This window comes from Myotis myotis, unplaced genomic scaffold, assembly GCF_014108235.1.
Source record: "Myotis myotis isolate mMyoMyo1 unplaced genomic scaffold, mMyoMyo1.p scaffold_m19_p_8, whole genome shotgun sequence".
NCBI classification, from domain to species: Eukaryota; Metazoa; Chordata; class Mammalia; order Chiroptera; family Vespertilionidae; genus Myotis; species Myotis myotis.
The window spans coordinates 35165547-35192064 of NW_023416390.1; the positions used below are offsets into that span (position 1 = coordinate 35165547).

General features: G+C 57.9%; 1 protein-coding gene and 1 long non-coding RNA gene across 3 annotated transcripts; one reads left to right on the forward strand and one right to left on the reverse strand.

Moving 5' to 3' along the window:
* Positions 1-336: 336 nt before the first annotated feature.
* LOC118661944 lies at positions 337-4317 on the reverse strand. 2 transcript variants are annotated; one of them, XR_004969540.1, is made up of 3 exons: positions 4195-4317; positions 2674-2808; positions 337-1653 (listed from the first exon to the last, which is right to left on the reverse strand). It is a non-coding gene; the product is annotated as an uncharacterized LOC118661944 (long non-coding RNA). The 2 variants fall into 2 exon arrangements; XR_004969539.1 differs by having other exon boundaries at positions 337-2334.
* A 90-nt stretch (positions 4318-4407) lies between these two features.
* KLHL30 (kelch like family member 30) lies at positions 4408-17531 on the forward strand. The gene is made up of 8 exons (XM_036320643.1): positions 4408-4501; positions 6074-6886; positions 8106-8241; positions 9972-10058; positions 10515-10670; positions 11912-12100; positions 12808-12953; positions 14443-17531. The coding sequence occupies exons 2-8, from the start codon at positions 6113-6115 to the stop codon at positions 14692-14694; spliced, it is 1740 nt and encodes a 579-aa protein (XP_036176536.1). The 5' UTR covers positions 4408-4501; positions 6074-6112; the 3' UTR covers positions 14695-17531.
* The last annotated feature ends 8987 nt before the right edge of the window (positions 17532-26518 follow it).

Genomic DNA, 26518 nt, shown 5'->3' on the forward strand with positions numbered 1-26518 from the left:
GCTGGTCTTCACGCTGTGCTTGCTGCCCCGGGGAGAGCGGCCTGTGCCCAGAGCGGGTCCCAGCTCTGGGTGGGCACCAGGACCCGAGTCCTCATCTCGGCGTCACCATCCTTACCCCGCAGAGCCTCCGCTTCCTCCTCTGCAAACGGGTGCAGCACTGACCTGCCCTCCCAGGGTCACAGTCAGGGCAGACTGAGGTCCTGTGTGTGTGGGGGGGGGGGGGGAGGGCTCTGTCCTGAGACCACAGTGACACTTGCCCACCTGAGGTCATTATTCAAGGAGCAGGTTCCAATGAGCAGAGCGCCAACCCTGGGCTCCCACAAACACCTCCACGCTGCTTCCCAGCTCTTGGCCCCAAAGCATGTCTGATGGAACCAGATGGGAGCTGCCTGGGGCTGCGTGAGCCCCGGGGGGGGGGGGATCCCAGGAAACGTGGGCATTCGATGACTCCATCCCTGTGCTGCCTGCAGGAACTCGTTGTTCTAAGGGCCGGGCAACAGAGGGGCCAGGATGTGGGGGGTGGTGGACAAGGCCTGGCCGCAGAGGTGGTCTTCTGGCTCAGGTGCTCAGGAGAGCACTGGGCAGGGCCCAGGACACCTCACTGGGACATCCCTGCCCACTCGCTGTGTCCTGGGGCAAGTCCCTCCGCCTCTGGACCGAAGTTTCCCAGCAGGGGTTTGGACCAAGGCCAGCAGGGGGTGCCTCACAGCATCCTGGGTTCTGGGAGGACATGGGGTCGGGGTGGGCTGCCAGGAGAGGGGTGAAGTGGAGGCTCACACCCAGGTTTGCGGCCTGGAAGGAGGGAGAAAGCGCCTCAGTAGACACCCTGCTTCCTGGGGGTTTATATGAACGTGTTGTTCTGGGGCAGCCCCGCCCGTTCTGAGCCCCTCGGCCTCGGCTGGTGCTGGGAGAGCTGGTGCTTTTCACAACGTTCCAGGTGACTCTGATGCTCAGCAGCCTGAGCCCCGGCCCACTAGCAGCTCTTGTGTGGGGAGCAGGGTCCCCTGCAGCAGACACTGGCCCGATAGGGCCCGTCTGCAGACCTCAGAGCCCCTGCCCACACGGCAGACGTCAGTGAGGTGACCAGACCCAGAACAAGGTGAACCCCAGGGCTTCCCGGTGAGTTAGAAACACACGGGAGAGAGGGAGCCCTGTGCTCTCGCTGGCCGTAAGCGTGTGCAGGGCGCATAGAAGAAAACCACTGCCAGAGGCAGTGAGAGAATATCCCTCCTCGTGGCCGGATGAACCCGGCACCTGTGCACCGATGCGCGGGTTCAACACAAGCCCACCTTTCCCCAAGAAGGCCCCAGCTGCCCTAGCCGGGTGTGCAGTGGTTAGAGCGTCATCCTAATACACCAGGGTGGTAGATTTGGTCCCTGGTCAGGGCACGCAGAAGAATCAACCAAGGGTCCGGCTAGCCTGGCTTGGTAGTTGAGCGTAGACTTATGAGCAGTTCGATTCCTGGTCAGGGCAGAAGTGACCTTCCCAGTCTTGATATCAAGTAGGTCTCAAGACTCCCACCTTCGCTGCTCCCGTCTCCGGGGAAACCTCTGCCGTTCTGGGAGCAGCCCTGTGCAGAGGCCCGTGTGTGAGGAACGGAGGCCACCGGCCCCGTCCAGCCTTCGGTGCCTGCTTGGTGCCAGCAAAGAGATCCTGAAGGAGAACCACCCACAAACTGTGAGAGATCATTAATGTTTGTTGTTTTAAGACACTAGGCTGTGGGGTCATTTGTTATGCCACAGCAACAAACACATACAACCGACAAGGAAATTTCAGATGGGAAGAGATCGTAATTATGGAGCAATCGTCCGTCCAACCAGCTGGTTCTGACCCCAGAAAACAGTCCCTCGGATCCACAGACCAGAGGAAGGTGAGACACCTCCCCCAGAAGGCTCTGCCCTGAGATACACATGCTGCAGCACGTCCTCGGGAAAGAAGGGAGTGTCCATAATAGTCCCGAGGACGTTGTCAGCTAATTGGGGGGGATGACCTATGGCCCCGTGCCCCAAATAAATCCCAGACGGAATAAGATACCCTGAGCAAATAAGGCCGTAAGACGCCGGCAGAGGGGGTGGGAGGGCCTGGTTGCGCCAGGAGAGGCTCACGGCATGCAGGCGCCAGACAAGCACAGGGACAGTGATACCTCCCGCGAGACAGTGCGTCACTCGCCCACACGGGGCGACCCTGGGCTGCAAGGTGAGCACACTTAACTTGGTGGTCTCGCTCTCCGAATCTCCCCCAGGAAGTAATCAGAGGTGGCACTATGCACCCAATCGAATCTGTTCAGTGAGGTGACTGGACAGCGCCTCCAGCTTCCTAAGGTGTGGTGGGTCCCTATGAGGATGAGAGTTAAAATCAGGCTTTCCAAAGACCGCTCCCATCAGCAGTGCTTGCGACGTTAGTGACCACGCCGGGCTCAGGCACCTGCCCGCAGCCACTCTAATGACAGAGGAAGGCGGAAAGGGCAGGGGCCACTGTGTTAACGGGGTTGTCTGACTGGCTGCATTTTCTGCTTTATATTTTTCTGTGTTTTCCAAATTCTCCACAATAAGCATGTGTGGTTTTTGTCATGAAAAGAAACCAGCAACGTATTTTTAAAAATGGGCACCACCGAGTGGTGATCTGTTGATGAGGATCTGGTTTGAGCCCTGGTATCGAGTTTCCCAAACTGACCTGTCATTCAAGGGGCTGGGCCTCCATGTCCCGGGAAGGTCTCCATTTAGTGCCCAAGCTGGGCGGCTCTGGTGACAGCAACCTCTCATCAGAACCCTGTCCTCACTTCCTCCAGCGTTAGCCCTGGTGTTCTGCCTGCAAACAGGGAGGTGAGGGGTGGTGCCGGCACACACTGAGTTCTCTGTTTCCGCTCCACCACCATCCCCTTCCATGCTAATGCCCAAGGCTGGGGGGAGTCCTGAAACTGTCCAGGGCTATGGCTGGGCTGCGCTGGGCTGAGTTTGGGTAGTCTGCGCTGGGCCGTGCTGGGCTGAGGAGGGCAGCATAGATCCAGGAAACCTGTGAGTGAGCGAGTGTAGACGCGCCCAGGGAACATGTGTTAGCTAATCACTCATTGCAGTCGTTGTGGAGCAGCTGTGCCTCCCACTGGACGGCACGCACCCTGAGAGCTCACAACCATCTCCTCAGCAGGCAGCAGGGCCAGCAGCCGTGCCGGTGGGGCAGGAGACCCACGCTCCCCTGGAGAAATTACCTAACATTGCCAGGAGTGAGGGCTGTCCCCCTGCGGGCCATAGGCCCCTCGGCACTATAAGAGCATCAGCCAGCCCGCCTGGCGTGGCTCAGTGGTTGAGTGTTGACCCATAAACCAAGAGGTCGCTGGTTCAATTCCTGGTCAGGGCACACGCCCGGGTTGCGGGCTTGATCCCCAGTGTGGGAGACAGCCAATCGATGTTTCTATCCCTCTCCCTTCCTCTCTCTCTCAAATCAATAAAAACATATTTTTTTAAAAAGAGCATCGGCCAGTCCCTAGTGGACATTGGGAGGCCTCTGTCAGACTTGGCCCAACCTGGCGTGGCCCCTCACACCCAGAAACGGTTGTGTTAGTGAGGCCTTTGGGAAGGAAGGGGGGGCTGACAGGTCCCTGCAGGCCCTCGGCTCAGAAGCTTTGCTCTGAGAAATTTCGGAGACCCCTCTCGGTGTCCCAGCCAGAACGCAGGCGGCCTCGATGCGAGGCCCCCGTGACCCCCCGTGACCGTGACCGTGTGTACCAGCACTGCCGCGAGGCCCTGCTGCTGGATTTGAGATGACCCATTTCTCGGCCCTCTTCGGCTCTCACACTAGTAAAGACACCACGGCAGCCCCGAGGCCAAGGCCATGATACAATGGGGTCAAGGTCTCAGGATCCCGCGTCCCCGCCACAAGCCTGGAGGGGCACTGGGGAATCCCTCCCCACCCTCGCCACCGAGACGGCCCCGCTGCCACCAGGGACTCCCGTGTGGAAGCCTTTGCTGACCAACTGCCTTTCTTGTGACCAGCCCTCCGTCCCGCTTGGCAGAGAGCAAGAGGCACGTAGGTGCCTGTCAGGAACCGTGGAGGAGCGAGTGCCGTCAGCCGAGCTGGGGCCTCTGGGTGCCCCCCTGGGTCCCCAGCACAGGCTCACTGTCCATCTCCCAGACAAGGAAGGAGGAGGGAGCCGCAGCCCTCAGTCAGCCCACAGGGAGGGCTGAAGCCCAGACTCACCCCCGTCCTGCTCTCCGTCCCGGCCCCTGGTCCCAGAGGCCTCGGCCTTGCTGCCGTGATGAGGCTCCTTTGGGCTTTCAGAGTGGACAGCCCAGGCGGAGACCACACCGATCTCCTCCCCCCACCGGCCCATCCCTCACCGCCTGCCCCCCCCCCCCCGCCCCTTCCAATGCAGACAGAGGCTAAAAATACCCTTTCGGCCCCACGTGGCCACTCAGCCCAGCAGGCCCTCCATGCCCCTCGGCCAGCTGGCCAGTCCTATTCTCGGCCGAGTCCTCCGCAACGGGGTGCAGGGGCCCACTGAGAGGTAGGTCCGGGGGCTCTGGAGCGGGCGGGCAGGAGGGGAGGGGGACTGGGAGATAGTGGGTTACGGTGGCAACGTCCGTGGGCTTGGCAATCACAGTGCTGGACACTTTGAGAGACTCCAGATCATGGTCAAGCCCGGCCCTCCAGGTGGGGTGGGGACTCAGACTTTCCTCTGTGCCCAGCAAGGGGGAGGCTGGACCACACCCCAACTGCAGCCAGGGCCACAGCGCCCCGCATTCGGCTGGAGCTGGATTAAGGCCCTTCCTTTGCTGCCCTGCCTGCTCAGCCCACCTCACCCCTGGCCCGGACAGGCACCGGTTGAGGCGCTGGGACCCTCCAGAAGCCCCACCCTGAGCTGTTACTGCCGGGTGGCAGGTGTCAGCAGACCATGCTCTGGCCCCACAGGAATGTTGGTTGGGCACTCCCGCCCCCGGGGCCCGTCATGGTAGCAGTGGGCCAAAGGAACCCAACAATGACAGGAATGCAAGGCCTGGGGACAGCGGCTGGCCCACTAATCTCCAGCTCACCCCCCTTCAGAGGGCAGAGCTGCCATCACCAGCCAGAGGGCCTCCCTGGGGGTTAGGGAGGGGATGGTATCAGGCAGGGCCCGCTGACCCGTCCTGTCCCGGCATGAGCCCAAGAAGGTGCTCAGGACCCCAGGTGGGTTCCCTGGGTCCGTCCCTGCTCTGTAGGATGGGGAGGGGCACCAGCGGGGAGGGGAGGGACCGTCAGCTCAGCAAGGCCTCCCCACCCCACAGGCCTGCATAGTTCCCAGCTTCTGTTTCTGGGGCTTTGTCCCCAGGGACGACGGCTGCGGAAGGCGCCCCCTGGTGGACAGACTGTTTCTCTGGGGTGCAGCTCCTTGCAGCTGTGGGTAACTCTGGAAGAAAGCCTCCATGCAAACTGTTTCCTTCTCTGGGGAGGCTTTCTTAGAGTTAAATATCAGAAGAACATAAATCAACATGCGCATAACTAAATAAGCCCAGAAGCGGATTTGCTGACTCGGACGAACACTGGGCTGTGACATCCCACTCCAGGAAGTTCACCTGGTTTTGTCTTTACCAATCTATACCCGAGACGGCGGGAACCTGGGGGTTCAGCAGGGGTTCCCCAGTCTGGCTCCCCCACTTCCTGCGGTGTGACCATAAACAAGTGCTACTCTGTGTCTCAGTTTCCTCATCTGTAAAAGGGATGCTAAGAGCATGCACCCCACAGGCAGGTCTGTGTGGCGAAGGCGTGAGCCACCCTTGGGATGTGGCCAAGCGCACGGGGGCCTGTCAGTGGGAGCTCCTGCAGGGACTGACCACACAAGCCCTCCACCATCAGCCTCTCCACCTGCAGATGAGGAAGCTGGGGCCAGAGACAGCCATGGCTCCCCCAGGACACCAGCAGGATCGTAGCCGGGCGAGGCTCCGTGTGACCAGGGAGGGCGGGGCAGGAAGCCTCTCCATGTCCCCAACGCCCTCCCCAGCCATGCGGTTCCGGAGCAGGGGAAGCCGCCAGGTGGAGGGTGGGAAGGGCTGGTGTGAATGAGACCACCCGCCCCAGCTCACCCGCTTCCTTCTCGCCCCAGGAGCTTCTTCCGGGGGCTGGCCGCGTTGGCTCCGCAGTCATGGTTCGGAACGTGGACGACCTGGACTTCCACCTGCCCTCGCACGCCCAGGACATGCTGGACGGGCTGCAGCGGCTGCGCTCTCAGCCCAAACTGGCCGACGTCACGCTGCTGGTGGGCGGCCGGGAGCTGCCTTGCCACCGCGGCCTCCTGGCGCTCAGCAGCCCCTACTTCCACGCCATGTTCGCAGGCGACTTTGCCGAGAGCTTCGCGGCCCGCGTGGAGCTGTGGGACGTGGAGGCTGCCGTGGTGGGGCAGCTGGTGGACTTCGTGTACACGGGCCGGCTGACCATCACCCAGGCCAACGTGGAGGCCCTGACACGCACGGCCGCGCGCCTCCACTTCCCCGCCGTGCAGAAGGTCTGCGGCCGGTACCTGCAGCAGCAGCTGGACGCCACCAACTGCCTGGGCATCTGTGAGTTCGGGGAGCAGCAGGGGCTGCTGGGCGTGGTGGCCAAGGCCTGGGCCTTCCTACGGGAGAACTTTGAGGCGGTGGCACAGGAGGACGAGTTCCTGCAGCTGTCCCAAGACCGGCTGGCCACCTGTCTGGCCAGCGACCTGCTGCAGGTGCAGCCAGAACAAAGCCGGCTGGAGGCCCTGCTGCGCTGGGTGCGCCACGACCCACAGGCCCGGGCCGCCCACCTGCCCGAGCTGCTCAGCTTGGTGCGCCTGGACGCCGTGCCCAGGCCCTGCGTGCAGCAGCTGCTGGCCACAGAGCCACTCATCCTGGAGTCGGAGGCGTGTCAAGCAGCCCTGTCCCAGGGCCATGATGGGGTGAGTGGGGAAGGGGGAGCAGGGAGGGGAAGCTCACACACTCCACCTGCATGGGGATGGAGAGTGTACCACGCACCCCCAAGTACAGATTGTGCCCATGGGTGTCAAATGTAAGGAGAAGGGGAGCAGGAACACAGGCAGGCATGGCAGCCGGCTACCACCTGCCCCCTAGGAAGCTGCTCGAGCTTTCATGGCTGCAATTTCCTATCCTGCTGGCAGTGGGGCTGGCAGGCAGGGCAGGTCCTGATGAAGTGACAGGCCAGGGTGTGGCTGGGACAGGGAGCCGACAAGTCCACCTGCTGCTTGCTCAGGCCTTGCTCCAGAGGATGTCTCAGCAACCAAGTCTGGAGACAAAACCGTGCTCAGGCCAGGGATGAGGTGTGAGGTGGCCCTGTACCGCCAGGCACAAAGGCCGCCCCGGGGTAGAGCCAGCTGGGGGCCCTGTCCCGTGAGGTAGTCGCCTTGTAATTGCTGGTGGAGGGAGGTTCGGGCAGCCATAGGAGGGGCCAGAGAGCCAGTGGAACCCTTAGATCCTGGGAGCTCTGGACAGTGGCTACTTACCAACTAGGGTGGGGCCATTTCAGCATTTCTCACCTGCCAGGGCTATCTGAGTTGGGTGTGCACATGGGGGCCCAGGAGAGCAGGGCTCCAGGTGCAGGGGGAGGCTTATCTGGGGGCTTGGGGACAGCCTGGGGTCAGTTCCAAAGGTGGGTGCAGGAACACCTCTGGCAGGTGCGTGGTGGCCACTGGAAGGAGAGCTGCTCTCACGCTCAGGTCACAGGGGCAGCTGCCCTACCTCTCGCTGTTCTGTGCTTTGATGCAGTCACCACACATATGGGCACACACACACACATGGGCACATGCACACAATGGGCACATGCACGGGCACACGCACATACATGGGCATGCACATGGGCACATGCACACATGGGCACATGCACACACATGGGCACATGCACACACATGGGCACATGCACACACATGTGCACGGGAACACACATGGGCACACACATGAGCACGCACATACATGGGCACACACACAGAGGCCTACACACTGAACCTTACTCACCCACACATGTGCACCAACACAGAAACACACCTGTGGACCCCTGTCCCCAAATGTCAAGGCTACTTACCTGCCTCAGAAAACACCGCCAAGGCCTGCCAACGCAGGGACAGCCGCCACCCTTCCCTCTGACTGCACCCTCCTGGCCCACAGGCACTGCCTGCCCTGCCCCAGCAGCTGGAGGAGGTCCTGGTGGTGGTGGGCGGCCGGGCCCTGGAGGAGGCTGAGGAGGGCGCCGAGGAGCCCGCCCCCCATCTCGAGAACTTCGCTTTCTACAACACCAAAGCCAGTGAGTACTCCAGCGTCCAGAGCTCCGCCTGCCACCGATAGGAGCCCTTGTGAGGTTCACAGACAACAGGCCCATGCTGGGCGTGCCTGGGCCTCGGCTGTGGGCGAGACTGGGGGAGGGGAAGCTGACAGTGGGGGGCACTGCAAGTCCCTCTCCCTTCGGCCAAAGCCCTTGGTTTTGTCTTTTAGGCCATGGGACCCCAATAAGGGGTTCTGCTGCCCAGACCACACGGTATGAGATGGGTGACCTGGCAGCTGCTTCCTCTTGGTGCCCTGTGCCTTCAGTGCCCCTGTGGCCTCAGGGTGGGGTGCAGGCAGCCTGGGGGGTGAGCACTCAGGTTCTGGATCTGCCCGAATGGGATTCTAATTGCAGCCTCTGAGCAGGTCACTTTACCTCCCTGGGTCTCGGTTTCCTCATCTGTGAAATGGGCTCCTTTGCACAGGGTCCAGCCCTGCCCTTTGGATGTGCCTCTCCTGAGGGGGGGTGGGGAGGGCACATTGGCCCAGGCAGATCTTTGGGCAACACTGATGCAGGCTGGCTGGTGTCCCGGGGCTGCTGGGCAGGTCCCCAGACACCCCCATGGCGTCAGTGGCTGGCGGGCTTGGGGCCGGCTGTCCCAGGTCAGGGGCTGACGAGAGGGGATTTCGGGCCTGACATCAGAAAATGAGCTCGGCTGGCTCAGCCCCGAAGCAGCTGTCCCTCGGATCCCACTGGGAGGGTGGCAGGGGGGATGCTGGCAGGCAAAGGCCTGGTGACTGACTCCTGGGCAATCCCCATGGGGTGGCACAGACATGAGTCAGGAGGGCACACAGCCCCTGCCCAGCAAGGCCCGAAGTTCTGCGTGTTCTGAAAACTGTTGTCAACAATAAACAGACTTTTCCAAGGGACATCCCCAAGGTTGTCTCTCCCACAGCCTTCTCTAAAAACCCAAAATGTGTCCACTTATAGGTCTTAAATATTCCCACCTTTATTGTCTCATCTTTATCTTCTCAAAGCAATCCTTGCCTCAGCTGACCTCATGTAGCTCCACGAAGGCAGGTCTGACTCAGGTGCCTTCCTCTGTCCTAAAAGCTACCTTTGGCTGAGCAGTGGCTGTGTGACAGACACACGGCATCTCATGTTGTCCCCCCATCCCTGGGAGCCGGGAATTATCCCCATTCCACAGATGAAGAAACTGAGGCCAGGCTTCCCCAGGCCACACAGCTGGTGCATGAGAGCTGGGTGTGGGCCACTCTGCCCAATGCAGGCCCACGTCTGGTCCCCTGCGTGCCCCGGCTCACGTGAGCACAGGAGGGGCTCAAGGCAAATGCGTGAGGAATTCGGGAATGAATGATGTTTCTGTTATAACCCACTAGCGACTAGAGAACAGGCCCTTTAACCCATCACCCCTCTGACTGAGGTGGGACCAGACCAAAAGGTCCATTTGGGGTCAGTGGGGTCAACTGCAGGGTCGTGTGAGAGCAGCGTCTGGAGCCTGGCCGCCTCTCGGCTCACCCTGGGGCCGTGCTGTGACTGTCTGGGTGCCAGGCTCCAGGGGCCACCAGGAGCCGGGCCTGGCAATGCACATGGAGCACCAGGGCCGCCTCGGACCCCACCCCCTGGGGTGGCCCCCACTTCTGCGGCAGCGGAGACCCCCTTACCGTTTTGCTGGTGAGGGGATGACTCTGCGCCAGGGAGCAGAGGAGGTGTGAGGGGCGGAGGCATGCTGACCCTGCCTCTCCTCCTGCCAGAGAGGTGGACGCCGCTCCCAGACTTCCCCGACTTCCACAAGTGGGGCTTCTCCCTGGCTGCGCTGAACAACAGCGTCTACGTCACAGGTGGGCAGACGGGGCCCCCCTTCGCTTGGTGGGATCCCACGGTTTAGTCAAGACTCTTCCAGAGCTTTTCATGGGGTGAAAACAAGGGCATTTTAGGGCCACACGTGGGTGCAGGGAACAGTCCCTGCCTGACGCGCACCCCAGGTGGCCTTGCCATGCTCCGCAGCCGGGTCCTCCCAAGACGGCACCGTGTGATGGGAAGGGGTCACTGCCTCTCATATCGCAGAGCTTCCAGGGTGGGGGGTTGAACCACTGATCTTGCGCCCGTTTGTGGAGCAGGAGGGACCTGCCCGAGCCACCCAGCTAGCTGTGCCGCCATGGTCCCACCCAGCCCGGGGTCTGGCAGCACGGAGGCCTGGCCTGGGGAGAAGGGAGCAGGACCCTGGATGCCCAGTTTCCACGGGCTCAGAGACCCCAGGCTGACGGGCACCTAAGGGACAGAACCTCTCCTGGCAGGTGGCTCTCGGGGCACCAAGACAGACACCTGGTCAACCACCCAGGCCTGGTGCTTCCCCATGAAGGAGGCAGCCTGGAGGCCGGTGGCGCCCATGCTGAAGGCCCGCACAAACCACGCCAGCTCGGCGCTCAACGGGGAGATCTACGTCATCGGTGGTAAGGCTGCCCGTCCCATCGCCCCAGGCTGCCTCCTGCTCCTCTGAGCCCCTCCCCACCTCTCTGCAGCCTGGTGGCCTCTCAATCCTGCAACAATGGCTCCCCACCCCCATGCCCTCACCTGGGACCAGAGAGCCCCCATGCTGGCCCCAGGGACGACAAGGGCACTGCCCCGCTCCTGCCTCAGGAGCTCACCGTCTGGGGTAAACAGGACCCACGCCAGGGCTTCCGGGCAGGCTGGGCAGCAGAATTCCCCCTGGGCTGTGCCACTGGACATCCTGGAATGAGGCTCAGGCCTGCGGTAGCCAGCGCCGGGTGACTCTGATGCACTCCAGGGACCCAGGAAACAGGATGAGTCAGTCCCCAGAAGGAGACCCTTGAAGGGCTGGCCTCCAGCTGCCAGCAGAGAGAGCTACTCCCATCCCAGAACCTCAGGTCGGGGTCCCCTCCCCAGTACGGGGATCCACAATGGGTCCCTTTGCTGTCTGTCACCTTTGCCCCACCAGGCCCAGCCCGAGGATGGGCACCCACCTTAACTCCTTCCTACCAGAGCCCCCTCAGAGTCACCCCGGAGACACGTGTGGTTGGATGAATATTGAAAAACAAAATGCATTTGTTGAGCAAGTTTCCCAAGGCCTCTGTAGGGGACCCACTGGCCCCGAGGCCACTCCGAATTCCTCCTGTGCTGGCCAGCCCCTCGTCCCTCAGAGCCTGTCATGCTCAGCCCAAGAGCAAAGGGCATGCACAGGTCCGGAGCCCCAGGAACTCGGGGTCCCCAGGCTGGCCCTGCCACCCAGTGCAGAGCCCAGTCATCACCACCCCCAGGCTCTGCGGGGCTGGGGTGGGGGCTACCTACAGCCCCCACGATGAGAGGCCTGGGGGCCAGCCTCCTGGGGGCTCCCACCAGCACCTCTCCACTGTGCCGGGCTCTGAGGGGTCGGGAGTGGCTGGGCTTTACTGCGAGGCCCCGTTACCATCCTGGAGGTAGGAATTCCTGCCTACGGGTGCCCACCTCCCATGCCACTTCTTGGTCATGTGGCCTTGGGCAGGTGCCCTCACCTCTCGGACCTCACTTCCCTCTGAGATGGAGGAAAGGCATCTGTCTATGAGGCCATGCTTCCCACTCCCCTCCCCTCCTGGGGCACGCAGGGCGGTCCCTGCCTCTCTACAAAGCCCAAGCCCTGCATTTCCGGGAACCTGCCCTTGGCCCCGCCCCCTGCAGCCCTGTCCCGCCCTCACAGGCACCACCCTGGACGTAGTGGAGGTGGAGAGCTACGACCCCTACACAGACACCTGGACACCTGTCAGCCCGGCCCTGAAGTACGTCAGTAACTTCTCCGCGGCCAGCTGCCAGGGCCGGCTCTACCTGGTGGGCTCCAGCGCCTGCAAGTACAACGCACTGGCCCTGCAGTGCTACAACCCCGTCACAGGTGGGGAACCAGCGAACACGTGGGGCCCAGGGGGGAAACGAGGGGTCACCTGCACAGAGCAACAGCCCCACCCAACTAGCGGCCAGGGGGGCTGGAGGCAGAGTGGCCAGGGCAGTGACAGGGACGCCCAGCCCCAGATCTGGGAAGCTGTCTGGTGGCTGTATCTGCCTGGAACTGGCCTCATGGGCCGGAGCAGTGGCCTGGACCCACCAGGCCCAGTGGCAGCAGCTCGGTCTCTGCGCTTTGGGACAGAGTTTGGCTCCAGCTGGGCCGTCTCTGGCTCAGTGGCCCTTCCCGCCCAATCTCTCACCCCCTGTTCTGTCCCCTGGACAGTGGACATGTTCTAGGACCCATTCTGCAGGGTGGGTGTGAGGGTCCCACAAGAGATCAGCTGGACCCAGGGTCAGGTGGGACCCCAGGCTCCCAGACCAAGGAGACGGGGAAAGAGGGAGGAGAGGCCCAGGGTGCCGGTGAGGGTGGGGTGGCCGCCAGACCAAGGCCCTGCTCAGGACCTGAGGATGAGGCTCTGAGGGCCTCCTGCCCCTGAGCCCCTCCCGCAAGCCCCCCACACCCCTCCACCTGTCCAGAGAAAGTGAGGTGCGAGCAGTGGGCTCGGGTCTGTGGACCCCACCTCCCATGCACGGGCTCACTCGCCAGCTCAGAGGGGGTGCTGACTTGGAGGAGCCTCAGACCCTGTGTCCCCACAGAAGCCTGGAGTATGATCGCCTCGCCCTTCCTCCCCAAGTACCTGTCTTCGCCTCGCTGTGCGGCTCTGCAGGGGGCGCTCTACCTGGTCGGTGACAACACCAAGAAGGTCTACGTGTACGACCCCGGGGCCAACCTGTGGCAGAAGGTGGGCCTCAGCCTTGCCTCCCAGTGTGACCCCCACCCCCCAGAACCCGGACACCACAGAGAGCAGGCCTGTGGACAGCGGGACCTGGGGGTGTCCCCACAGGGGAGGACAGTGAAGGGGAGATGAGACCCAGCGCCTGGGCTGAGACCGTGAGATGGGAGAGCCAAGGACAGGGGGTGGGGAGGAGTACTGGTCACTCTGAGTGCTCTGACCCCAGCATGGGGCGGCCTGTCCTCCTTGTTGGGCGCAAAACCAGGCTCAGCCAGAAGTGCTTCTGCCACACTGAGGGCCAGGCCCAAGAGGGGGGGAGTCTCCGTCCACAGAGGTAGTCAAGCCAGGGTGCAGATTCCTGAGCGGTGGGTGGGTGGGAGCAGCCAGCTTCTTAGCACCCCCTTCTCTTCTGCCACTGGCCCAGGGCAGGGAGTGGGAAATGGGCATCTGGAGACTCACCCTTGGGGGCACCAGAGCCCTGACCCTTCTCCTGTTTCTTCTGGAGAAGGAGGGCAGTGCCCGGAGCCCGCCGTGGCCTCAGCACTAGTCAGTGCTGGGCCCTCCACCTGCCCTGAGATCCCCAGTCCCTGGAGCCCCAGGAGGTGGCTCTGCTTCCTGCAGCCGCCCCAGGCCTGGCCACACAGGGCCTCCGCGATCCCACTGCCCACAGCTGTCCCCTGGCGTCAGTGCTCAGCTGACCAGAGGCCCCATTACAGTGGCACAGCAGGTGCAGGGCACACGCTGCCAGGCAGGGCTTTCTTCCCGGGTCCGCTCAACTGGGCCTCGGCTCACGCCACTGCTCTGGGCAGGGCCCCGGCCATGTAGTGGCACTTGCCCTCTCCAGGCCCGAGGTGGGTAGCGGGGCGGGGGGGGGGGGGCGGGGGGAGAGAATAACCACCCATCACTGCCTTCAGGGGCAGGCCACAGACAAACCTCTCCTTACTGCCATCCGGGCTCTTCCAGGAGCGCCCACATCTCTCTTGGATCTTAGGCGCCTGCTGGCCCTGACCCACACCCCTACCCAGGACACTCCTGAAGCCATGGGCCAAGGCCAGGTGTGCAGGGGCCAAGTGAAGGGCCCATGGAGCACGTGGCCCCACACATGTGTCTGAGGCTGAGGCCACATCTGTCCCCTTCAAGAGAGCAGCTGAGAATCAGAGTCTCAGCCCAGACCTCACCCTGGAGGCAGCTCCAGGCTCAGGACTCCCCGCCCCCTCACCCCAGCTTCCAGAAATTAGCAGATTTGGGCCCCGGGGAGCACTAGGGGGCTGGAAACATCACCCTGGGCTGGGAGCCGGAGGGAGGCGGGTAGTGGGGACTCCCCACAGAAGGAGCTGGAGGGGAAAGAGCGTCACAGGGAGCCAGAGTGACATCCCAGGTCCCAGGTGTGCTGATGTCCTGGGCGGGACGTTGGGCGGGGTGCTGACATCCTCTCTGCACATCCCCTGGTCACCACACTCTGGCCACCCACTGGACACTGACCACTGACCACCCACAGGTGCAGTCCCTGCATAGCCTGCACGAGAATGGCGCGCTGGTGCCGCTGGGTGATGCACTGTACTTGACGGGGGGCCGCTGGCAGGGCATGGATGGTGACTACCATGTGGAGATGGAGGCCTACGACCCTAGGAGGGACGCCTGGATCCGCCACGGCGCCCTGCCCCGCCTCTGGCTCTACCACTGCGCCTCCACCGTCTTCCTGGACGTCTCCAAGTGGACCCAGCCCTTCAGCCCCATCCAGGAGCACTGAGCGGCTCCCCGGCACCCCCAGAGGCAGCCAGCTGACCCCCATGGGAGCACCCCGTTTAGTTTTGCTTGTTTGTTCACTCAGCGGGGGCTGGACTCAGGGCACCAGGGACATCAGAGGGACATGGTTTTGGTCTCCGCGGCCACCACACCAACTCTGAGCTAACCCATGGCCCCGGCTGGGACTCTGATGCCCAAAGAGAAGGAGAAGCAGCTCCCTGGCCCACAGGGGTGTCTGAGACCTCAGAGGAAGGAGCAAGGGTCCGGGAAGCATTGAGAACTCAATGGGCTGGCCCTGGAGAGGAAGGTGCACAAACGAGGGGTGACACAGAGTGGCCCGGGCGCTGGAGCCGCTGGGGAGGGTGGGCAGCCTGGCCCCCAGCTGTGTGACCACGGCCAGCAGCTCCAGCTCCAGGGCCCACTGGCAGCTCAGGTGGCTGCTGGCTTGCCCCCCCATCCACTTCTCGGCCTCTGCTTGTTGGCACCTGTTTCCCAAAGGCTGCTTCTGAGGACAAAGGAGGACCCCGCTCAGTTTTTCTGTGCTGCGCCCCTGGGAGGGCAGCACCTACTCAGGCACTGGAGGAAGGAGTCGTGTGCGGGGGACAGGAGAGGGGGTCCTCTACCTGCACAGGGGCTCCGGGGAGGTCAGCAAAGCCTTCTCAGGGGTGAGCAGGAGGGGTGCTCTCTGGCCAGGATTTCTATTTCTTGGGGTGGTTTGCATCCAAAGGCTCTTCCTCAGAATGGAAGTCCCCAGCAGGAGGCCATGTGGGGTGGGATGCAGGGAGTGGGGCCGGGGGCAGGGATCCTGTGGGGACGTCTGGGGAGCCTCTCGGCACATTTGTGGCCTGCTGCCTGCCAGCCTCCTGAGCAAGGCAGCGCCCGGCGGGCTCCTACTGCCAGCAAATAGCAGAGCTCAGGTGGTCAGGTCCCTGCTCCCTCTTATCCTGAATGAGGCCTGTCACCAAGGGGACAGTGAAGGGCTCTCACTGGGTGCTGAGTAGCCCTCCAGCTTCGTTACTGGCTCTGTCAGGGTCACAGGCCTGCAGGTCTGGGTCCTGGGCCCAGCTTGCTCCAGCCCCAGACAGCCTAGCCGAGGCCCTGGTAGTTCCAGCATCTCTCCCTCTGGCCTGGGGTTCCTCTCCAGGGCCAACCCATGGGCTCCTCCTTGAACCCCACCGGGGACCAGAGGTGCCCCCAGCATCCTGGTTCTGAGGGAGGGTCCCTGGGCCCCCAGCTTCAAGGATCAGACCCACTTTGCTCCCAGACCTGACTTCTCATGCCCATTTCTTGCGGTGAATGAGTTTGCCCTCAGGCCCCAGACACCAAGGGGCCTCCTGGGAGTCTGCTCCCAAAGGAACACCAGCCCCAGACCCAGGACCCCTATTCAGCTGGCAGTGTGGGTGAAAATGAGGGTGAAGGTTTCTGGGACCCTGGAATCTCTCTGTATGAAAATTCTGTGAAACATTTTCTAGTTATTGAAGGTGCTCAGCCAAGCGCTGTTTCAAAACAAAGACTCAGAGGTCGAAATGGACTTGCTTTGATCACAAACGGGTCTGTGAAGGGCTGGTGTCCTGGAATTGGACTTGCTTTCTGCTCCTGCACATCCTCAGCAATGGGGACAATACCCGGGGTGGGAGCCCTCTTCTGATTGGCTGAGCTGCCCTTATTTGGGGGCTGGATCAGACCAATTATGTCCTTCAGGGTCCCTGGGGGAAACATGTGACGCCTCAAATTGACCAATGGGAGAGGGTTAATGAAGGGCAAGAGCTGGAAAGCCTCCCAGGCTAGCGGAGCTGTCACCACCCTCTGCCCCAGGCACAAGGGCAGAGAGGGCTGCCAGGAGCTGGGCCTTTGCTAAAGGAACGCACCACTGCCCACTGCCACCTGCAGCCCAGCGGGAGGAAGAGGCAAAATAGGGACCCAACCTCACTCTCATGTTTGCCCCCCAGTCTCTCCATAGCGCCTCCCCGACCAAACCCAACCAGAATCAGAGGGAAGACAGGCCACTGACACTGTGCGTAGCGGCCAGCAGGCGGGGGAGGGTGGCCAGGGTGCCTCGGGCCGTGGAAGCTTTGTAACATACCACCACACCCTCACAAGGTGCTCGTGTGACGGGACAGGTGTGATTCACACAAGGAGCACCACAGAGCAGGCCAAGCCATCCTCTTCCCGTATCAAAGTCCTAGGGATGCAAGGTTTGGGGCTACTGCGGACTTCCAGAAAGGCGGGTGGACAACCTTGGAACACGTGCAAAAGCCCACCAAATTCTCAGGCCCACGAGGGTGAGGCGGGGAAACCACCTCCCCAGCACCAGGGTGCTCATGTCCGCCAGGTGCGTGCGTGCTGTCTTTCCCACAGACAACGTTGGGTAAACTGAGGCACCACCACCCGCCCAGCAGACCCCAATCTTCAGTGACCACACGATGTCCTCCGTAGCCAGGCTCAGCATAGCCTCCTTGGGCTCAGCTCCCTTAAGGTCCCAGTGAGTCAGGGCCTGGGGATGTTTCCAACCACTTCCATCTGACTTGGGTTTTCTAGGACATCCCAGACAGGACCCTTTTACTGAGCACCTTCCCTGGACTAGGCAGGGACAGTGATTGCTAGAATCAGGCAGTTGACCCTCCCATGAAAATGTTTGTAATTAAATGAACTGGTCACATGACAGTTCGCTGTAGTCAATTTCAAGCACTGCTCCACTTGGTAGATCAACCAGTTGGCCCAGTGGAAACTGACTACAACAGGTTCTTTTTAAAAAAAATTCTTTTCATTGATTTCAGAGAGGAATGAAGAGAGAGAGAGAGAGAGAAACATCCATGATGAGAGAGAATCACATGCCGAAGCTGGTTTGGCTCAGTGGATAGAGCGTCGGCCTGCGGACTGGAGGGTCCCGGGTTCGATTCCGGTCAGGGGCATGTACCTGGGTTGCGGGCACGTCCCCGGTGGGGGATGTGCAGGAGGCAGCTGATCGATGTTTCTCTCTCATCGATGTTTCTAGCTCTCTATCTCTCTCCCTTCCTCTCTGTAAAAAATCAATAAAATATATTTTAAAAAAAAAGAGAGAGAGAATCACAGATCAGCCTCCTGCACACCCCCTGCTGGGGACCCAGCCTGCAATCAGGGCATATACCCTGACCAGGAATCAAACCATGATCTCCTGGTTCATAGGTCACCACTCAACCATTGAGCCACACCAGCCGGGCAGCAGGTTTTGAATAAGGTTTCATTCAGTGTCATTCCGTTACAGTGTTGATGAGATGCCGTGCGAACTTGCCTCTTGTCTATGTTAGTGAAGTCCTGGAACCTGCCAGAGACGTTAGGTGAGGGATGACGGTACTGACCTGGAACCTGTGAGCGGATCCTGAGTGGGTGGTCCGAGCCACAGACGAGGTGAGGATGCTCCCGCTCCCGGGCTGTGTCACTCATCATCGCTCCCAGTGCGGGACACTCGCCTGAAGCAAAGCGTGGCTGCTGTGGATTCTCCTGAGCCCCAGCACCAGGCACAGAAGGGCGGCCAGGCATGAAGCTGATGAGTGAAGCATGACATGGACTGTGGTGAGGCCTTCGTGGAGCAAGTTCTTCCCTGTGTGGAATGAACACCAGGAGCCCCCAGGGCTTCTCAGGACCAGGGGCTGGAGTGATTTTGGTCACGGCCAACTTGGGCTCAGTTCCCTTTGGTTCCCAGGTGAGCCACGATCACATTTAAGAATTTGATTCTTGCCCAGCTGGTGTGGCTCAGGGGTTGAGCATCAACCTATGAACCAGGAGGTCATGGTTTGATTCCCAGTCAGGGCACATGCCTGGGTTGCCAGCTCAATCCTCAGTAGGGGGCATACAGGAGGCAGCCTATCAATGATTCTTTATCATCATTGGTGTTTCTCTCTCTCTCTCTCTCTCTCTCTCTCTCTCTCTCTCTCTCTGAAATCAATAAAAATATATTTTTTAAATATTACTCATTCTCTGATAATTAAAAAATAATAATAATTTGATTCTTGCCAAATAGGTAAATATAGTCATGGATATCTACCCTTTTGCATTAAATTGAAAGGTGAACTAAAGTGTAATTTTTTAAATTAATCTATTAGAAGCAGGATAATGTTACCGGTGAGACAATGAGACCTCATTTCCTGTCCTGAAGGAAAGATTTCAGTCAAGAGACAAAGTGCAGCAAAGGAAGGAAGAAGTTATTGCCGCAGCAAACGCACACTTAGGTGGAACGTTTATGAAAGCTGGGGAAGGGAAACAAGGACGGGTCTAGCATAGAAGAAGCCACAAGAGAGCCTGGCCGGGCTGCTTTGGCCCCTGGGAGGTCAGAGGAAAGAGGGGCTGGGAGACAGGTTGGGGATAATCCTGGGGTGAGCTGCCGATGCCCATTGCTCCCCTGGTTGCAGGTCTCATGGGGTCCCGTCCAGGGATGAAGGGGGAAGGGAGAGGCACGGGCGTGCTCCCCTGGCACAGAGGGTATTTATCTCTCTTGCAGGTGGGAATCTTAGGGGAGGTCTCAGGGGAGGGTCTCAATACAATATTCATCAGCTTCCCAGGTGTGTCCTTACAGGGTCATGGTCTCCTCTGATCGATCAGCCCCCAGGGCAGGGGATCATCAGTCAATGCTGGTCCTGAGGCAGCCAAGGTGTAGCTTGTCTGGTTTTGCTGCTTTTCCTGTCCTGGAGCTGAAATACAGCTGAGGCCTAGGTGTTATTCTAGGGAGGAAAGGGTCAGGGTCTAAACCGCATGCTGGGGGAGGGAAGGTTACCTGGGGACGAGGTTCTTGTTTTCCCAGTCTTGCCCCTTACTAGGCACCTGGGGCTTTCTGCCCTGGTGACCTTCTCGGTTCATTGTCCTTACTCAGTCCATATCAATCTAACTGCCTATCACAATAACATTTGCAGAAAATAACCCAAGGGACACACTAGGCAGAAGTGGAAAAAGTAAGCGTGCCTGAGGACCTGTCCGGCAGGGGCTGGCTCCTAGCAGCTGACCTTGCACCTGACAACAGCGGGAACTGAGTCAAAGTGCACTGACTTAGCTGAGTCTGGATTAGCTGAGTCTGACCTCAAGGTGTGGGGGCCGGACCTGGACGAGGTTTCACTGGGTGGCGTTGGGACCTTGGACCAGTGCAGACTTGAGCCTCGGTGTCCTCATCTGAGCAAGGGGGACACTCACATGATCTGAGAATTAGATGATGTCACCTGTGGGGAGGGCTCTGGCAAACAGCAATGGTCGGCTGCCTGGACACCAGGAGGGAGGCCACACAACAAGTCGGCTTCAGGCTCCCACCATTTGGGGGCAAAGGGAGCTTTTATTCCCATGACTTCACCCACAAAGGTCCTCCCTTGGAGGAAGAAAGGAGAGCGGAAACAGCTTGACTGCGTCAGGCCGCAGGGCCGCCAGGGCTGAGGCCGTGACATGAGGCCAAGAATGAGGATTAGGTTTCAGCCAGGCACGAAGGCATGTGGGGGAGGCCCCTCGCTCAGCACCCCCGCCTTGGGATCTGTTCATCCCCCGTGTTGCCCCCACTGTGGCCCCGTGGGCTGCTGTGGGGAGGGGCATCTAGTGCCATTGAAATCCTGTTTCGGGGGTCATCTGGTTGGGTGATTCTTTGCTAAGCCCTAGCCTCCTCTGACAGGCGTGGTTTTAGATACATGACCCCAGAAACACACAGAGGCCCACCTGGAGGCCCCCGCCCTCCGAACTCTCCTGCCCCGGGCCAGGCTGTGTCGTCACCTCAGATAGTGTTACAGGCGCTGCCCAGCACCAGAACCAATTTGATTTGGGTCCTCCGTAGGCCTGTGACATCACCAGGATTGTTCACTGTTTGGGAAAATCTCTGTTTTCACATGGCAACGGCTCCGGTCCTCAGTGCCGCCTTCAGGCAGCCACAGCCCCCCACTGTCAGGTGGAAATGATGTCACACAAACATCTTGAGGATCACATGTGCCTCAAATTGGGTCTCTCTGTCCCCACACATTTCCGGTGTCACCAAGGGGGCAGAGTCTGAGCCTAACCTTCCCAGGGTGCAGGTTAGCCCAAATGGCATCTGACCCCGAGAGCAGCGTGCCTCGTGCCCCTGTGGCCAGAATCCCAGAAGCGGCTCCCCAAGCATCCGGCCTCCGTGCTGGGGGTGAGTATTGCCACCTCCTTCCTCCTGGCCTTGGCTGTGTCAGCTCACACCTCATTTATGAGTGGTCCCCAGACAAGGGTTCCGGACCACCAGCTATTATCATGCCCACTTTACAGACCAGCAAATTGAGTCTGGGAGGGCCTACATGTGCCTCCTCAAAGCCACACACAACCTTTGCTCCAGATGGCCATGCAAGGATCCGGCTTGCTGAACAGACGCACAGCTGGGTCTGGCCTCGGCTCAGAACATGCTCTGCCATGGCCCCCATGGCCTGGACCCTGTGTGAAGACACCCCCGTGACGTGGTGCTGACGGCCTAGCCCAGGGACCTGCACCGCTCAGCAGCCCAGAAGCCACGCAGGCCTCACTCATGGCCCCACACAGCACCCACCGTGAACCCAGCTCACCCGAGAGCAGGCCCGAGGGCTCGTGTGCATCAACCCTAGCTCTCGGCAGGGAGACCGAGACTCCAAGGAGCTCCCCGAGAGGCCGGCCACGAGCAGAGCCCCTTTCCTCTGCCACGCTAGGCTGCTCGAGTGGAGTCCCACCCCTCCCAGCGGGGGGAGGCTCTGGGTTTAAGAATGGCCAGGCACACGTGTTTTCCCAGCTGCCCGCAGAAGGAAATCCCAAACATGGGGCACCTGCTTCTTAGGGAAAAGGCAGGGCCATATTTTCTCAATAACCTTTGAGCTGCCCTGGCCTGGGTGGCCCAGTTGGTTGGGCATCACTGTGCACCGAAAAGTTGCCAGTTCGATTCCTGCTCAGAGTTGTGGGCTCAATCCCCAGGAGGGTGTGTGCAGAGGCAGCCAATTATTATATCTCTCTCACATCAATGTTTCTTTCTCTTCCTCTCCCTTCCTCTCTCTCTAAAAATCAATAAAAATTTTTTAAAATAAATGAATAACTTTGCCTGGCTGGTATGGCTCAGTGGTTGAGCATCGACCTATGAACCAAGAGGTCACAGTTCGATCCCTGTCCAGGGCACATGCCCAGGTTGTGTGCTTGAGCCCCAAGAGGGGGTGTGCAGGAGGCAGCCCATCAAATATTCTCTCTCATCATTGATGTTCCTATCTCTCTCACTCTCCCTGCATCTCTGAAATGAATAAGAATATACTTAAAAATAAAAATAAATACAAAATAAATACCTTCGAGCTGATCCTCTAGCTCATATCTCACACCAGCTGGAATAGGAAGGGCCCTAAAGGGCAGACTGCGTGTCTGTGAAGATGTGGCCATGGCCTTGGTCTGAGCCCAGGCTGTGTGTCCCTGGACGAGCCCCCACCTCCCTGGGCTCATCCCTGGGGCCTGTGAAAAGGGATGAGGTGCTGGGTGTGGCCCTTCCCAGAGCAGCATCTCCTGGGCGAAGGAGCCCCACTCTCCCGGACCATTGCAGGTTTCAGCCAAGAGAATCCCACCCTCAGTGACCTCTGGTCCCAGATAAAGTCTCCCCAAATGAAGGAAAGTGAACAAAATGTTAATACTCAACACAGAAGCACATGCCCCACACACACAAACACGTCATTACACGTCCAACACCAGGCTTCCCGACAGCCTTCCTCGTGCGGCCGGAAACGAGAAGCCACCAAGGAATCCTTCCTGTTTGGAGGGCTTTCCACCGACACCCTCTGAAGACTTGGGAGCAAATGTCCTGATTGTCATCAAACTGCTGAATGTGTGCGGGTGAAGTGAGTGCACAGACTGTGTCAAGTAAAAGTTACACAAGCCATGTTTCTCATGGCATTTCAATTGTTTTCATTCCCCGGGTAATTTTTTTCATTGCTAAACAGGCAAAGACAGAACTGCTCTGGGATCCAAATTTGCTTTGAAAGGCGTCCTTGGGGAGCCGTGGGACGCACGGCACCCGGGGACACACGTTTTCAGGCCCGGCAGGGTAGTTTCTTCCTTAAACACCCCCACCCCAAAAAACTATCATCACCCCACATCCCACAGGTGGAGAGTTGGGATCACAAGGGACAATGAACACCTAAGACCAGGCTTTTCTACAGTGAGAGCACTTCCTGTTTGCCCATCTGGGACAGGAAGCCACCCCTGGGGCAGGGCGTGAGGGGCTCAGCGGCAGAGGCTGTGGGTGATGCCAGATTCCCTGGGACCCAGCATCACCCACGGCTCCTGCCCCAGGCTGTGGAGCAGGGCCACCTGCTTTTCGTCACAGGTGCTGCCCTCTGTGAAGTAAGACAGGGTGAGGCCCTTGTCTTCTCAGAAGAGGTCAACATCGTGCCCGGGTGTGGATGGCAGGACCGCAGGAGGTGCCTTCCTCGGCTGTGCCTTGCCCAGCGCTTGAACCAAGTGCACTGTGTGGCCACTGGGTGCTGGAGCCCGTGGCGGGGGCGGGGGGGCGGGGGGCAGAGAGCCCAGAGTGCTGCCCTCATGCCATCACCTTGGGGGAGGGGGGATGGACAGGCAGTGGGCATTGTGGTCGAAAGGGGCCACATACTAAACCTGACAAGCTCAAGGGAGGCCAGCATGGTGTCCCTACTAACTCAGAGACCAGAGACCGAAAGTGACCGCATAGGATGGTCTGAACTAAGAGAAATCATGGCCACGGTCACGTCCTAGGCTGTAGCTTCCTTGACAAAGGTCAATCTTTACTTGAACTGAGCCCATCTATTATCTTTTTGCATCTAAGATTATATATCTTTGAACTATCAGAGTAATCTCCTTTTTCTAGACCCTTCAGAGCACAACTTCCCAGCAGAACAAGAGACAGAATTCTTCATTGTTTCTGCATACATCTATCTCCCTGTGCTGTAAATGTGTAAAGTTAACGATCCTGTACCCGCCCCTCACGTAAAAGAATTATGTGTCTCTCTGTTTTACTTTTTCCAATCCCAGAGATTTCCCTGATTTGCTTTCTCCCATCCCTCAATTTACCACTAATGGAGTTAATGTAACCTTCTTTAGGTCTTCTCCTTTAATCCTAACGTATAAAATAAGCTGTAAAACTGTCATTTTTTTCAAAGAATTTTCTCAATCTGTTGAGATCTTGCTTCCCAGCAACAGTCATCATTTTGGCTCAAATAAACTCATAAAAGTTATCTATAGGTTTGGACGTTTCTTACATCAACACTTGGAGTAGTTCCCAAAGCTCCACAGAAACCCACCCAGAACCACCCTGTGGATCCAACTTGGATCCATTGTGCCCTACCTGCTCCCTGTTTGCATGGGTGAACCTGGGTGAGCTTTTTTTTTTTTAAAAAAAAATATATTTTATTGATTTTTTACAGAGAGGAAGGGAGAAGGATAGAGAGTTAGAAACATCGATGAGAGAGAAACATCGATCAGCTGCCTCCTGCACATCTCCTACTGCGGCTGTGCTCGAAACCAAGGTACATGCCCTTGACCAGAATCGAACCCGGGACCCATGAGTCCACAGGCTGATGCTCTATCCACTGAGCCAAACCGGTCAGGGCTTTTTTTTTTTTTTTTTTTTAATGTTTACTTGAGTCCTTTGCTCATTTTTTATTTATTTACTTATTTATTTTTAAAATATTTTTTTATTAATTTCAGAGAGGGAGAGAGAGATAGAAACATCAATAATGTGAGAGAATCATTGATTGGCTGCCTCCTGCTCACCCCACACTGGGGATCGAGCCCACAACCCAGGCATGAACAACCCTTGACCAGAATCGTACCCAGGACCCTTTAGTCCGCAGGTTGATGCTCTAGCCACTGAGCCAAACCAGCTAGGGCCTGGGTGAGCTTTTCTTGGAATTCTGAACCTCCTTGCTTTAAGGTAGGAGGCCCTGGGCTATTCTTTAAAAAAAAAAAAAAAAAAAAATTCTCAAGGTGAACTAAAGCTTAAGGGTTGAGATGAGTCAGGGACAGGAGGAGAAAAATAAAGGTGGCTGGCTGTTTTTTTAATTTTGGCTTTTCAGTTGGAATTGCTTACTGAGAGGTCTGAACAAAACCTCTGGGAGATAAATGAGAACCTGAGTTTGTTCAGCTCTAAAAATAAGGGGCATTTACTGCCTCCAGTTTGAGTTTTGGGTATTCTTAGGTGACTAAGAATCTATGTGGAGGTGACAGAGGGTACCCCTCAAGACAACCAGGACCCAGAAGGAAACAAGCTGAAGAAGCTCCAGAGCAGCGGTTCTCAACCTTTGGGTCGCGCAACCCCTTTGGAGGTCGAATGACCCTTTCACAGAGGTCGCCTAAGACCATCGGAAAACATATATAATTACATATTGTTTTTATGATTAATCATTGTGCTTTAATTATGTTCAATTTGTAACAATGAAAATACATCCTGCATATCAGATATTTATTTACATTACGATTCTTAACAGTAGCAAAATTACAGTTATGAAGTAGCAACGAAAATAATTTTATGGTTGGGGGTCACCACAACATGAGGAACTGTATTAAAGGGTCGCGGCATTAGGAAGGTTGAGAACCACTGCTCCAGAGGAAGAACTACCTAATGCTCTGGGACAACTTACCTATAAACGTTCTTCCTTGTTACATGAAAATAACAAAAACATGGAGATCATCATAGACCAGAAGGCTATCACAGTCAACAGCTAGACTCGGCAGCCAAAGGGCTCCCTCCCTGCATGGTGACCAGCTCTGCTGTAGACGTGTTAGGTAAACAAACCAGAGATACTTACGAGCTCCCCTTCATTGATGTTCCACTGGCTGAATCTCGACTGAGCTCCCATCACACTCAGATTCCTGAGTTAGCTGATGGGCTTCTCATGAAGTTCTCCTGCTCTCTGCACCTAATAGTACTTTAACTCGATGTCACAGTTTTAACCCAGCAACTTTACTACCTTCTTTGCAGGGTGAGCATCTACTATTGTGTTTTGCTTATTAACTACCTTCTTGCTTTGGAATGGTTTACAGGAAACTCCTATTGATAATACTGACTTAATTTGGTTACAGATGGATCTTTGAAAGACGGGCAGGGGTGTTACTGAGCTGGATATGCAATAACTTCCATGTGGACATGGTGGAAGGTTCTTATTTACTTGAATGAGATCTGCCCAGCAAGCTGAATTAATTGTTCCAACTTAGGCTTGTTAATTGGCCAAATAAATAGCCAATATTGACACTGATGGTAGCTATGTTTTTGCTGTAGCTTATGACTTTGGAATATTGTGGAAGCCGCGAGGCTTCTTGTCTTCCTTGGGTCAGCCTATACAGAATGCAGAAAGACTTACAGAATTATTAGATGTCATACAGTAAATGAGACAGTTGGCAATTATTCAAAATGGCAGGACTTTCTGAAGCAAAAGGAAATCATGCAGCTACACACAGCATTGAACAGATAAGTTACCCAGACCCAAGAATGCTTCTTCTGCCTGTTAAATAAGTGAAAGGCTGTTCACAGTTAACAGACGACTGCAGAAGAAAGAAAGAGGGCATGGCAACAAAAAGGGGGAAACTTCAAGCCAGACAAACAGATATGGTTTGGACCCAATCAGAAAACAATCTTACCTATAGGGGCCCGACTCCCTAAACTTCAACTTGTACATAAGCTAACTCATTGATGATTTCATGGAATAAATAATATTACTAAAAACCTCCTCCCGCTGTAGCTGGTAAAGTGTATAGCAGATCCTCTGTCTGTCAAATCTACAGGTCCCAAGGACATTTCCCACTTCCATGTGAGGTATGATGATTGGATTTTATCCAAATGCCACCACTTCAGTGATACAAATATGTACTAGTTATGATTTGCATATTTTTTC